The 15,656-nt window shown below is 37.5% G+C and overlaps 2 protein-coding genes across 2 annotated transcripts; both read right to left on the reverse strand.

The window, feature by feature from the left end:
- Positions 1-295: 295 nt before the first annotated feature.
- Positions 296-2,375, reverse strand: LOC127881648 (ribonuclease inhibitor-like). Its single transcript, XM_052429733.1, has one exon. It carries the CDS (start codon positions 2,145-2,147, stop codon positions 834-836), a length of 1,314 nt encoding a protein of 437 aa, XP_052285693.1. The 5' UTR covers positions 2,148-2,375; the 3' UTR covers positions 296-833.
- A 10,957-nt stretch (positions 2,376-13,332) lies between these two features.
- LOC127831162 (uncharacterized) lies at positions 13,333-15,413 on the reverse strand. Its single transcript, XM_052356156.1, has 3 exons — positions 15,332-15,413; positions 14,702-14,875; positions 13,333-14,396 (listed from the first exon to the last, which is right to left on the reverse strand). The coding sequence occupies exons 1-3, from the start codon at positions 15,411-15,413 to the stop codon at positions 13,333-13,335; spliced, it is 1,320 nt and encodes a 439-aa protein (XP_052212116.1).
- Between the last annotated feature and the right edge of the window lie 243 nt (positions 15,414-15,656).

Below are 15,656 nucleotides of genomic sequence, written 5' to 3' on the forward strand. Positions count from 1 at the left end.
ATCACAAAAGCTCACCATGAGCACGTTGTGCTCAGGTGAGCTACAAAATCAGAGACGCAGAGCCGTTTTAGATAATAGCGATGTGTATGTATTGGCAAAAGAACCCTATCAAATCATTATTTTGACATATAATATACAGCGGTAAAATATTGAACATGACATTTGAGAGAAAACTGCATATAGAGCATGCTTGAACTTTTGGAAATTCAACGGTCTTGTGCATTGTATGGCAACGGAAGCATTAATGGTATACATGTTTGCATGTGTTGTACACGATTATGATTTAATATCCACAATAATCATAAAATGGGAATACTTAAACAGAAATGCATAGAGGTGTGATAGTTAATATACACCAATAAAAAATTGAAACCCCTATACAATCGCAACAGTCAATCCGTAAGTACATGAACGTAAATCAACGACAACATTATTCAGAAAGATACCAGTAATTGTATCATATCGAAATAAATCAATTTGACATAGACAAGTATACGATTGTTTGAAATATTAACTATATAGCATTAAGACGCCGTTTTTTAATTAATCCCTTATTATATAATCGTGTCTGAAAAAAGCTCTTTATCGAAAACGCTATGTACTATTACTGAACTTTAAAAAAAAAATTACAATTGCAAACAATCTGATAACTAAAAAACTCAAAATAACCAATGAGAATCAATTTTAAAAGACAATAGTACAAAATCAGGCTCATTACAGTGACCGCAATATATTACTTGTTTAGAAAGGCAAGTAAGTATCGTCATAGAGGAATTGACGGTATAAAAAAGAATGCCGGTTGTCTTTTCGGGTCACACATACACACACGTAGATCACATAGATATGTCTGCAACTCTACTAGAGGAATGTGGTTCATCAAATGTGTTCCTCCACAGCAAAAGTTTTAGTTTCGGGTTTGATGACGTCACGATTCGAATGCGGTACTTCAAGTTGTATGACGTCGCTTCCGGGTCGACGTGCTCCTTTCCAAGGCGATTATAGCAGAGCTTTAACAGCGCTAGTGTTGTGTTGCTTTCTAAAATATCCAACAACTTAGAGAAGCCGTCGTTCGATATGCCGCACATGATCAAATCGAGAGTTTTGATATGTTTGTTTCTGACCAGAGCATTGGAAAGTTTCGCAATTCCTTGGTCCCCAATGAAATTCACACTTAGATCTAAGTGACGTAACGATTTGTTCGTTAAGATGCCATCAGACAAAATCGAACATCCGGAGACAGTTATACCACAATTCTCTAGGTTAAGGTCCCTAAATGAAGAATCGTCCTTCAAGTTAGTAAGTAACATGTCGGCCCCGGCATCGCTAATAAAGTTTCGACTAAGATCCAGTTCTGAAATCACTTTCCCAATTTCGATACCTTCTAGAAGAAGGCCACATCCCATCCAAGCGATATTGGAACTTCGTAGACATAGTTTCTTTAAACAGCGATTTTGTTTCAATATATCCCTTAAAGCCACACATCCACTGTCGCCAATGTCAAGGAAGCTTAAATCCAGATCCTCCAGACCTACATTTGTACGTAACGCGTCCGCCAAACAGTTGACGCCGTCAGCGTCGATTCCCGTAGAGGACAGGTTTAATTGACGTAACTTTTTGTTAGACGTTAACGCTTTGAAGAGATGTGCAGCGCCTTCGTTCCCGATATTGTTTAATCGCAGATCTAAAACCCGCACGGAGTAAATCTCCACAAGGGCGGCGCTTATATGTGACATGCCAATGCCACGAATGTGCGTTTTCCCGATGTGGAGTTCCAAAATACTGTCATGTTCTCTTAGGACGTCGGCAAGTGCTATGGCCTTCAACAGACACAGCGCGTGACCCGACACAAATATGGTAACCATTGGCAACCCGTTTATGATAAAGCCTTCACTAAATACACTAACCGCCTCACTGGAGAGAGACTGAAAAGAGAGTCTTGAATTCCTCTTGAAGGATAGCAGGTCCCTGGAGTGTCGTTTGCTGTCTGTGTTTCTCAGTTTCTCCAACTCGACCACAGATCGAATTTTGCCGGTGTCCAGACTGTAGTATACCACGTCGAACGAAACCGACTTTTCATCATCCAATGTGGGTGATGATTCTGGGCCACCAGTTAGCACCTCGTATATGACGTCATATATTGCACGCATGGCGTCTAACACAGCTGCGACGGTTGTAAAATCAGCCACGCTCCTAAGGATATCACAAAACTGTAAAAACGTGGGTTATTTCGAGTCCATCACGGTTTGAATCACGCTTTCAATAATATACCGGCTGTCCACAGGATTTCTGTAGATATTCAGCGCCTTTGGATCAAGTCACTGAGCTTCTGCTAGTTTTTTGAGTATCATGAACGGATCCACTTTTTGTCCAAGAAGTTCGACTGAACGCTGTAATATGAGGACATGGCGATCTTGAGCACTAATCTCAGTGGATATCTTTCTGGGTTGCATGGCAACACTTCTAGATAGTTCAGGCGACACAATTTTTATTTTCCCGCCGGTGATTGACTGTTGGCGCCTCTGAAATGTGGACGGTAGAGAATAGTTCGGAAGTGAGTTCGTTTTTGAGGAGGCTGTAAACGAACCGGTAAAGGATTTTGACGGTAACCTCGATGGCGTACCCGGCGGAATACTGATAAAAATCCCAGAAGAGTCAACACTTTCATATCCTTTCACAATTTCTGTCTGTGGGGAACTCACAATGTTTGCGCTACTTAGCTTCCTCGGGAATCCGTTCAGATAAATCGGAGCCGTCGTCACGCTGATTGATTCATCGGCATCAACGTGCAGCACTCTGGGCGGTTTCGGTGGATGGTCAACCAGCTCGGAGAAACGTCAGTGTTATCCAAGACGTCCGGTAAATTAACGGTAACGTGCACACCAAAGCCACCATCCTCGATGGGTTTTGCAGTCCCATTGTGAACCAGAGACTTCCGGGAGCGGCGCGTTGACAGCGATCTCCAGTATTTCCATGATTTCTCGTGTGGCTATTGTTCTTTGCCAATGTTGGTGCTTTTAACGTTATTATTGTTGTTCGGCGTTGTTGTAGGAAGATCTGAAAGTAAACAAGAAAAAAAACATAAATTAGTATACATGTATGTACTATTTAACTGCCCTAAGATATGGACGCATGCACATTGAAGATGTTTAAAACGCTTCCTTATACCATAATCAACTCAATCATTTCCTGATGTCAAGGATAATGCATAAGTAAAGTATCCTTCAGCAAACAAACGCAAGGGATGGGAAAGGAATATTGTGTGACACCAACTGATGGATACATCGACAATATAGTTGGCTTTGTTTCAAAACATAGGCGGATCATTTTGTTATTGAAAAAACTAAATTCCCTACAGGATCATAGCAACAGATTTAACACAAAACCCAGGACTTTCCATCTGACTGCCAAGCAACAAAGGTAATTTGTATCGTCTCTTGTGCATACACGTGCACGCGTACCTGCCATTGAAACGCTCTCCTGTATCGCGGACAGACGACATGCCAGATGGCGCTTTCTTTGCAAAGAATTGAAATCATACATTTGCGGCATTATTTATTTGATTAATACCATTAACCGATGCGGTGTAGTTGTTGAAATATCCGGCTATACGGTTATGGAGTTTCATGGATTTTACTTGATTACAAATTCCGGTATCATTTGCTGTCTGCTTGTACTTGAACACATAGGCGCCGTTGAAACCTCTTCCTACAAAATAATGCTTCGTTTGCACAACATTTATTTATCCGCGAGTCTGCACATTAATCCATATGTTTGAAACGCACATATTGATATAACTAGTGTGCTAAGTATATTCTTTCGTCCTTTTGCTGAAAACGAGCGCTGCATTTCAAACGAATTTGCACAAAGTGGGATTCTTGCAAACAATACAATATCCGCTCCAAGTTGAGAACACGAAACAAGTTGCACCGAGGCACGCATTCAATTATTGTTTAACGTGTTTAACAAGTCACCGTGACAACGTTTTTGAATGCTGCACGCATTCTAAGCATTCCTACCTCAAGCACCAATAGGCAAATTAACAACAAACGTATATCTATTTAATTATCAGAGCTCGCAGTTAAATAGGAATCAAAACTCGAGTCAGTCACCAGGCGTCAGGAAACACAACCAAATGTCAGTGACAATTTAAAGGTACTTGCTAAAATATAATGTTGTTGTATACTGTAAAGAAACAAAACGTTAAATGACGTCTGCGCACTTAAAATTAAGTATTCTCGTACAAGTTTCTAAATATTATAAGATTGAACTATAAACGCATTAATAATTACAAAAACAAGACGTAACATATAATCATACGCATCATCACATCGAAGATCTGTTAACGGCTGAATGTTAAAGTGGTATGTCTTAAATTATCAATACAGTCAAACCTGAGAAAAGCGGTCATTCAAGGGAAATGACCAAAGTGGCCGTTGTCCACAGGTGACCGTTGTTTTCGGATCACAATTTTTAGATGGTTGGTCAGTTGGTTGTATTGCAACGTCGTTACCCCACCCAGTCTTTGCATACAGTGTGCAACAAAGGCTCATTGCCAATAACTAAGCATAGTAACATAATTAACTTACATTGAATAATACACAATAATATCTTATAAATTGATTTCATTTAATATTGTTAAACTAAATCAATGATTGTATCAATGCTAGTATAATTGTTTACTCATACCTCTCGTTCATTTGTAAATAAAGCTTGCCACGTGCTATTGGTGACACGACCAAACAAGTCTAAAAAGCGGATTCGCTGTCATAAACCGATAGTATGTTCATTCAGTAAATCCAACAATTCGTATTAAATTACATTTGATTTTACAGTCAAAGCTGAGAACAGCGGTCAATCAATGGAAATGACCAAAGTGGCCGTTGTCCACAGGTGACTGTTGTTTTCAGATCACAATTTTTTAGGTGGTTGGTCAGTTGGTAGTATTGCTACGTTGTTACCCCACCCAGTCTTTGCATACAGTGTGAAACAAAGGCTCACTGACAATAACTAAGCATAATAACATAATTAACTCACATTGAATAATACAGAATAATATCTTAAAAATTGATTTCATTTCATATTGTTAAACTAAATCAATGACTTTATCTATGCTAGTATAATTGTTTACTCATGCATCTCGTTCATTTGTAAATAAAGCTTGTCACGTGCTATTGATGTCACGACCGAGCAAGTTTTAAAAGCGAATTCGCTGTCATAAACCGATAGTACGTTCATTCAGTAAATCCAACAGTTCGTATTAAATTTCATTTGATTATACATGTATGTCATTTCCGATAGATTGGTGGCATATATATAAAATATATTATATATTATATCATATAAGACAATTATATTTATGCAATATAAAATACTTTATGCACACTTTAACGGAAAGTACAAACGGATTCGCCACACAATTTGCTCTTAAAGTAATTGTAGCTTTACAGAACATGAACACGTCAACATAACACCAGAGTGAACAAATCGCGAATAATTTAAAATGTCAAAATACAGGAAATGCTCCAAAGTGCCGGCTTCCAATTAATTAAAAAGGCTACCGAGCAAATAGTGCCCTTATCATAGTACTATGCAGAATTCCGTCTGATGTGGTCAAACGCATGACGTGATATAACTCTGGTAATTGAGGGGGTATTAGGTAAGTAGAGAAGAAAATTACAAGAAACAAACATTAAAATGGCTCTTTTAAACGATTTTTCTGTAATGCTTTTCATAACCACATAAGTATCGCGCAGAAATTGACCACTAATGAGAACCGCGCATTTTATTGGATGGACACAAAACATGCCATTAACTGGAACGTTCCTAAATAGTTGCTTTGTAATTTAGCTGGCTTAATGAAAGTGCTTGACGTCAGTTTCTGTTCTCAATGTTAACATATCTTTCTTTTGTATTCGTTTAAATCAATACTTTCTGAATAAGACTACTTCAATAATGCTGTTGAAACATCATGTTAACATACATGTACATATGAACTGATTCAACAAGATTTGAACGCATGATTACCAATAACGAACCAATTTGATGAAAAGCCGCATTAAACACAGATTTATAGCGAAAACATAAACCTTCCGTGGATTAAACATCCTAGCCGTGTCTGTAAATCATCACGGAGTGTGTACCGACCTGCAAACGCAGACATGTTTGCTAATTCATATTCCGAAGCAATCACGATAGAGATGAAAGATGGAGCTACGAAGGAACGCCTTTATGTGTATAAACTAACCGATCAGAGAAGAGGATGCTTTTGTGTTTCAGTAATGCCTTGTCGGTTTCAAGGATATATGTTATATATGTAAATAAAGAGACTCCTTCTGGTGGGAATGATGATGATGATGATGATGATGATGATGATGATGATGATGATGATGATGATGATGATGATGATGATGATGATGATGATGATGATGATGATGATGATGTTGATGATGTTGATGATGATGATGATTATGATGATGATGATGATGATGATGATGATGATGATGATGATGATGATGATGATGATGATGATGATGATGATGATGATGATGATGATGATGATGATGATGATGATGATGATGATGATGATGATGATGATGATGATGATGATGATGATGATGATGTTGATGTTGATGATAAAGATGATGATGTTCTATAATGAGATAGTTGTGCTATTGTTGTCATTGTTGATGCCGATTACGATGATAATTATGATGCCGCTAAAATTTAATATATCTTTTGAAATTATTTCAGCTACCAAAATGATTACTACAATGACGATCTTTCGCTTTAATTGTTATGGCTATCGATGTAGGCTACGTTGCTTTGATTCAAGGTAAAGAGGAAAACGGTGAGAACAATGAGGTATATATCGAACACGTGCAGCAAGGCTTCTCCACACGTGTCTTATAAGTGTGGCCACAACGTGTCTCGTTAGTTCGGTCGCGGTTCATGGAAATTCATTTTCCGGCAATTGGTAGAAAAACACACAATTAGAGACTCAATTAGGCCAATCATAGCGGTTACGATGTCCCTTAATAATAGATACCCTGTCACAGCGATGTATTATACTTTATCTTTTATAATTGAGATAATATTAGTAAAATGCCGTCGTTCAATCGTGTCATACTGAAATCTCAGTTAGCATGAAATGCTAAATATAATTGCATACGAATATAATGATGTAAACTTGTTATGATATTCACCTTGTCACAGAAAATACTTAAATAAAATAACGGATATTGGACATCGTTCGCGTTATGTACTCCCACGCTATTTATAAGTAAATACTATCCAACATCATGAACATGGAGCGTATTCATTGCATATTTTACTGTTCTGAGAAGACATGAAAACGTCATGTAGCATCTGTTCATTTTGCCTCAATGGGTGTATGAAATCATGTCTGATTAAAGGCGGAAAACGTAATTAACAAACAATAGGAACAGCGATGGTCTGTACACAGACGATCCCTCTTGTTACCTTAATAGAAATGTTATACGTTGATTTAAACCCACCCTTCTAAGTTCTAGTATACGTAGATAACAACCCAACCTTCGTTAGTTCTAATATACGTAGATAACGCGATAACCCCTCTTAAGTTCTAATATACGTAGATAACAACCACCAACCCACCCCACCGCCAAACTTTGTTGACCTGTGATCGAACCTTCATGAACGAAATTATAGTAAAATGTATCCTTAATTTTAGAAAACAATTGTAAACGTCGTTGCAAGAAACATATCCATGTATTACTAAATTGCAATAAAAGCATCCTATTAATATACTGAAATGTAATAAATTGATCTAAAGTTCTTACGATTGAAATGCACTATATGTATTTTGCTACAAATGGCGATTATTTGCCCGTGAATTTAATGAGTAAATCTTATAAACACTGATAAATAAAACCCCACATCAAAACAAAAGTCAATAGATACGCACTAGAAAGCATGAAACGGTCCAAGGACAAACCAGGAATTCGCGTCCGATAAATAAAAACATTCCAAACAATGAGCACCGAAGAGTTTTATTAAAATCTATTATATAATGTATATCTCAGATACCTTACATGGCTGACGTGATATTGACATTGCAAGATTAGTTCCATTCTAACAACAGATGTCAAGACGCTCTGACAGCTGTGTTCTACCGGCCTTCGTTTAGATAATAGGCCCTTTTGTATCGCGTAATCAAATATATTCATCGCGCTTTAGTTTCTTACATGTACGTACCGGTACTTATCAAGTTTACTTAGTCCTCCAATTGATCGCTAAATGGTATATCTTTTATATGAAGACAATCGTACTTTTCAATTTATTAAATGGATTTATCATTCATTGCCGACGAGAATTTAGACCTGTATAACAAAGGGACATGCAATCTTGAGTGTAACGTAAATGTCGAATTTAACATCACACGCGATATTATGGGAACTCATAAACCTTTCGCAATGAAAACATTGAATAAGTAAGTGATAAATAAAAGTAAGCTTCGATTTCAAGTAAATACGTGCAATGCACTTGACCGTTATGTTCAGTTGGGTTAAAATGTCAAAATATTCGCAGGCATCATGAGTGATTTCATTTGATATGCGTACTAAATAAAAAATAAAAAAAAACAGTTTTTTTTGATAATCCAAACATTTTTTGCAAAATAAATGTCAGTACATAATTATGCATTAAAGTTCACGCTTTTTGAGAAACCGGACGGACAGCGTCCTTAATTCGAAGCAAAATATGCGTGTATTATTGGCACTAGAATCAATAAACGTGACATTATCTATTTCAAAGTACGTGTTGAAATTATGACTATAATTAACAACACATTCAGATATTTTCCACGCAGCATGCATAGAAGCGTAGAATAATTTATTCACGCTGTTTGCGTTATTTATCGTGTTAACTCTATACGTAATTGATGGCAGGTAGACATTAACCTATTAACTTACCAGCTGGGTATGATCATTTGCCAGAAAATTATGGTCAACTCGACAGTGAGACTCGATACACACATTTTATAACGTATTTGACATGTACACGAGTTTAATTAAGGGTCATTACAGGTGAAATATCAAACAACAATTATATTGAGGTTAATGGCCAAACTGTACGCTTGGAACTTTACATTTAGCTTCCAGTAACCGAATCAACTTAGTTACCAATTACATGTATACAATTTTCTATTTCCGTGTCACTATAACAAGCCATTTGGTATTGATGATCACTTAAAGACCAAGACTCCATACCGGATAATGACCACATCGAGTTCGATATAAAACAATCAGATACTAATATAGAATTTCCTTTATGTAGCTTTTGAGACTATTCTCGGACACACCATCTATTCTAATACAAAGCATTTGTATTACGAGCAAGGTCGCAGCTTTCCACCAATATTCATAATTAGCTTATTAAATATACATGGTTGCATAAAGAATACATAAGGCCTAATATCTAAAGAATTCATCATTAAATAATTAAATAATAAACATTGGTGCCGAATGGTGACCTAACATATGATTTATTTAAGTTAACTATGCTTCATACATTTATATTACTTGTATTTTACATCAACTTGTACCTTAATGGTAAGTTTGTTTTGCATTATGTGGCCAATGAAAACCAAAATGTTCGAACTTCAACAGCGATCCAAGTTCATTGCATGAAGAACAGCTCAATATTATGATAATATTATTATCACAGTGAAATCAGGAAAGAAGTTTCCCACTCTTAATTACTCGAGCAAGTCTAAATTGTGAAAAATGTAGGAGATCCTAGACAAGCTCGTCTACATTCATTTGATGCACTAGATACAGATTGCTAATGACATACTAAACAATAAATGAACTCACTAACGCAAACTGAACACGTTTGTGTCTTACTCCGACGAAATTCTTTTCCCAAAAGATCAAAGGAATGGAAACCGCGGAACTCAGAAATATGTGTTGTTTGATAAAAATGACCTGCGGGAAAATGTGACGAACATAATCATGTCCTATGGACTGCAGCTTGATGATGATCTGATGCGGATTATGATGCGTTATTACAAAGATTTTTTGCAGTTTTACTCCAGATGGCGTTCGCAGTGTGAAACTGGCTGGCACCCATACATGCATTGCGGCGGCTAGACATATTGCGACTTACGTCAATGAAAAGAAATAGAGGATTGAAGAAAAATGAGTCAATTGGTGAGTGTTAAACATCAAAAGGTACTAACTGGTATTGTTTTCACTGACAGATAGATACTTCTGGAAATAAATCCGCGATTGACAGCCTATGGCAAAACAAGGATTCCGCGTCACAGAATACATAAATGAGAGCAGAAAGAAAATCCGAATCCCCGGACAATGTATTAACATAGAAACGAAACCAAATTTACAACGACCACGTAGCATTCAACTTAAATTTTACGAAACATTGAAGGAGGTTAGCATTTCAAACACATGATTGGAATAAATGTCGAATTAAATGTGTTAAGCGCCATAAAGATACGTTACAGCCTAAAATGTATATTGTATGTCTACATGTAGTCACTAAAAATGGCAATGCATTTAACACTGGAACTGTATTGAAATATTTTACAAAAAGGAGACAAACGTAATTTTGAATAATTAAAAGCATTTCGTTCATATATTTGCGTTTCGATGTACCTGCCAATTTAATATCACACCACGCGCTTAAGTTACATCGAAACCATTTAGCATATTGAATTACAACATAAAACAATACCATCGCCAATTACTCCAAGAGGACTGTTTTGAAAAGTTTCAATGTCGATTATAAACATATTTATTTAAACTCAACTGTGGCACATTTGAGTAACTCAAGTTGCATAATAACATTTTATTATGTTACCCTTCCCTACAACTATTGCGACTAATGTTACGAATGATTGTATCAAGATATTTCCAAACAAAACACATCGTTTTGCGTAAGTTTGCTATACATTAAATTTAGAAACAGTTTTAAAACATTCGTTTAGTAAAGGCCTTGTAAAACTTACTTGAACCGACCCTATATCAAAGCTGACAATATGTATCGCTGTATATGATTTACTGCTCATATGCCAGATATTTAATGACCATCCTCTTACTAGACATATTAATACCTGCTGTTACAAATGACTTGACTAAGTAATTGCGTTTTCTCGACCACTTCATAGCTGCCCGTACGTGAAAATTAAATATTAAAAAGACGGACGGACGGACAACGCCAAAACAATATCCCTCCGCCTATGGCGGGGGATAATTACAACGGAGCAACCCAGAGATAAATTACTGACCAGTGTGTACCATCAATACAATTAAAATATATCATCCGATTATTTAAGGGAAACGTGACAGTCAATGAAAATTAATAAATATTGATATATCTTAGGCCTTTTAACAGCCTTATTTCGAGCAACCTAGCAATAACTGAGTGAGAAGTCAACGAACCAAAAACGTAGCCTAAACATGCGTTAGTCAACATAAAGCATCCTTTCAAAACATGGCTTAGTCCAAATAGAAACAAGAGAAATATGGAGCAGTCCTTATTGTAGCAAACGAAATGGTATTTCATTGATAAAACAAAAACCCATGTTTTCCTGGTTAGAACTGCTTTGCATGTGTTTGCATATATATTAATATTAATAATAACTCAAATTTTCGAAGAGCAGCGTAAAGGAATATCTATATTGTAAATACGTGTAGGGTTTTAATGACTTCCGGAATACACGATTACGAAAAACTTGTTTCATTCCCGTAGAGTTCACACCTGGACAATATAGCGATGAACGTGATGTCACAGTTTAGTTCGGATGGGAATCTAGTAAAATCAGTGGGTTCGTTACAAAGAACGGAAGACACTAGTCTTGAAAAATAATTTATATGCGAAATAAATATTATAAGAAAACAATGAAGCAAATCTGTTTGTTAAAAATGTCAAAATAATTTATAATTGACAATAAAATACAAAAATCAGAGACGCAGAGCAGTTTTAGTGATTTGGATGTTTTGGCAAAAGAACCCTATAAAATCATTATTTTGACATAAAATATACAGCAGTAAAATTTTGTCAATGACATTTGCGAAAAAACTGCATACAGAGCTTTTTTGCACTCTTGGAAATTCAACTGTATTTGTGCATTATGTGGCAACGTTAGCATTAATGCTATACATGTTTGCATGTGTTGTACACGTTTATGATTTAATATCCACCATAATCATAACACATCAAGCTTTAAACAGAAATGCATAGAGGTGTGATATTTAATATACATCCGTACAACATTGAAACCCCTATAAAATCGCATCACTGTCAATCCGTTAGTACATGAACGTATATCGACGACAACATTATTAAGAAAGATACCGGTAATTTCATCATATCGAAATAAATCAATTTGACGTAAACAAGCATACGATTGTTTTGAATATTGAATAAATAGCATTAATGGGTTGTTTTTTAATTAATCATTTATTATATAATTGTGTCTACTGAAGTGCTCTTTATCGAAAATGTTATGTATAATTGCTGAACATTTTAATCAAATTTTACAATTTCACACAATTTGATTACAAACAATCTTAAAATAGCAAATGGATGTCGGTTGCCTTTTCGGGTCACACACACACACACACACACACACATGCACACACACATAGATCACATAGATATGTATGCAACTTTACTAGAGGAATGTGGTTCATCAAATGTGTTCCCCCATAGCAACAGTTTTAATTTCGGGTCTGATGACGTCACTATTCGAATGCGGTACTTCAAGATGTCTGACGTCGCTTCCGGGTCGACGTGTTCCTTTCCAAGGCGATTATAGCAGAGCTTCAACAGCGTAAGTGTGGTGTTGCTTTCTAAAATATAAAACAACTTAGAGAAGCCGTCGTTCGATATGCCGCACATATTCAAACCGAGAGTTTTGATATGTTTGTTTTTGACCAGAGCGTTGGAAAGTTTCGCAATTCCTTGGTCCCCAATGAAATTCACACTTAGATCTAAGTGACGTAAGGATTTGTTCGTTAAGATGACGTCAGATAAAATCGAACATCCGGAGACAGTTATACCACAATTCTCAAGGTTAAGGTCCCTCAAAGAAGAATCGTCCTTCAAGTTAGTAAGTAACATGTCGGCCCCGGCATCGCCAATAAAGTTTCGACTAAGATCCAGTTCTGAAATCACTGTGCCAAATTCGATACCCTCCAGAAGAAGGTCACATCCCATCCAAGCGATATTGGAACTTCGCAGACGTAGTTTCTTTAATTAGCGATTCTGTTTCAACATATCCCTTAAAGCCACACATCCACTATCGCCAATGTCAAGGAAGCTTAAATCCAGATCTTACAGACCTACATTTGTACGTAAAGCGTACGCCAAACAGCTGACGCCGTCAGCGTCTATTCCCGTAGAGGACAGGTTCAATTGACGTAACGTTTTGTTTGACGTTGACGCTTTGGCAAGATGTGCAGCGCCTTCGTTCCCGATATTGTTTAAACGCAGATCTAAAACCCGGACGGAGTAATTCTCCACAAGGGCGGCGCTTATATGCGACATGTCCGTGCCACGAATGTGCGTTTTCCCGATGTGGAGTTCCAAAATACTATCATGTTCTCTTTGGACGTCGGCAAGTGCTATGGCCTTCGACAGACACAGCGCGTGACCCGACACAGATACGGTTACCATGGGCAACCCGTTTATGATAATGTCTTCACTAAATACACTAGACGCCTCACTGGTGAGAGACTGAAAAGAGAGTCGTGAATTCCTCTTGAAGGAAAGAAGGTCCCTAAAGTGTCGTTTGCTTTCTGTGTTTCTCAGTTTTTCCAACTCGACCACAGATCGAATTTTACCGGTGTCCAGACTGTAATATACAACGTCGAACGAAACAGACTTTTCATCATCCAATATGGGCGATGATTCTGGGCCACCAGTTAGCACCTCGTATATGACGTCATATACTAGTATTGCAAGCATGGCGTCTAACACAGCGGCGACGGTTGTGAAATCAGCAACGCTCCTAAGGATATCGCAAAACTGTAAAAACGTCGGGTACTCCGAGTCCATCACGGTTTGCACCACGCTTTCAATAATGTATCGGCGGTCCACAGGATTTCTGTAAATATTCAGCGCCTTTGGATCAAGTAACTGAGCTTCAGCTAGTTTTTCGAGTATCATGAGCGGATCCACCTTTTGTCCAAGAAGTTCCACGGAACTCTGTAATACTAGTATGAGGACATGGTGATATTTAGCACTAATCTCAGTGGATTTCTTTCCATGTTTCATGACAACCTTTCTTGAAAATTCTGGCAACACAATTTTTATTTTCCCGCCGGTGATTGACTTTTGGCGCCTCTGAAATGTGGACGGCAGAGCATAGTTTGGAAGCGAGTTCGTTTTTGAGGAGGCTGTAAACGAACCGACAGAGGATATTGGCGGTAACCTCGATAGCGTATTCGGCGGAACACTGATAAAAATTCCAGAAGAGTCAACAGTTTCATATACTTTCACAGTTTCTGTCTATGGGGAACTCACAATGTTTGCGCCACTCATCTGCCTCGGGAATCCGTTCTGATAAAGCGGAGCTGTCGTCACGGTGTTTGATTCATCAGCATCGGTGTGCAGCACCCTGGGCGGTTTCGGTCAACCAGTTTGCTCGGAGAAACGTCAGTGTTGTCCACGACGTCCGGTAAATTAACGATCACGTTCACACCAAAGCCACCATCCTCGATGAGTTTCGCCGTCCCATTCTGAAGCAGAGACTTTCGGGAGCGCCACGTTGACAGCGATCTCCAAAACTTCCACGATTTCTCGTGTGGCTCTGGTTCTTTGCCAATGGTGGTGCTTTTGACGTTATTATGATTGTTCGGTGTTGTTGTTGGAAGATCTGAAAGTAAACAAGAAAAAAACAATAAATTAGTGTATGTACTATTTTACTGCCCTTATAAGATATGGACGCATGCACATTGAAGATTAATAAAACGCTTCATAAAACCATAATCAACTCAAACATTTCCAAATGGCAAGGTTAATGCATAACGCTAGGTGAAGTATTCTTCAGCATACGAGAGCAGGGGATGGAAAAAAGAATAATGTTTGAACACCAACTGATGGATACATCGACAATATACATGTAGTTTGCTTTGTTTATATAAACATAAGCGGATCTTTTTTCTATTGGAAAAAAACTACATTCCAAACAGGATCATAGCAACACATAAAACACAAAAACCAGCAGAACTCCATGATTTATTGTTTACTGAACTTTCCACCTGACTGCCAAGCAACAAGGGCCATTTCTACCGATATCCATTGTTTCTCGCTCATACACGTGCACGCGTACCTGCCAATGAAACGCTCTCCCGTATTGCGGACAGACGACATGCCAGATGGCGCTTTCTTGGCAAAGAGTTGAAATCATACATTTGCTGCATTATTTATATGATTAATTCCATTAACCGATGCGATGTAATCGTTATTATATCCCTCTGTATGGCGGCTACACGGGTATGAAGTTTATAGTTATAACTACAAATTGCGTTATCATTTTATGTCTGCTTGTACTTGAACACACAAGCGCTGTTAACCTCTTCCTACAAATAATTATGCTTCGTTTGCACAACATTTATTTATCCACGTGTCTGCACATTAATCCATATATTTGAAAC

Source organism: Dreissena polymorpha, chromosome 5 (genome assembly GCF_020536995.1).
Source record: "Dreissena polymorpha isolate Duluth1 chromosome 5, UMN_Dpol_1.0, whole genome shotgun sequence".
Lineage (NCBI taxonomy): Eukaryota > Metazoa > Mollusca > Bivalvia > Myida > Dreissenidae > Dreissena > Dreissena polymorpha.

Bases quoted from the DNA above. Each gene is read 5' to 3' on its own strand.
- LOC127881648 (XM_052429733.1), bottom strand. From the start codon at position 2,147: ATGCGTGCAATATATGACGTCATATACGAGGTGCTAACTGGTGGCCCA.
- LOC127831162 (XM_052356156.1), bottom strand. From the start codon at position 15,413: ATGTATGATTTCAACTCTTTGCCAAGAAAGCGCCATCTGGCATGTCGT. The intron at 14,876-15,331 runs GTACGCGTGCAC...GTTTACTTTCAG, and splicing joins GGAGAGCGTTTCATTGGCAG to ATCTTCCAACAACAACACCG. The intron at 14,397-14,701 runs GTGTGAACGTGA...GTTCGTTTACAG, and splicing joins CATCGAGGATGGTGGCTTTG to CCTCCTCAAAAACGAACTCG.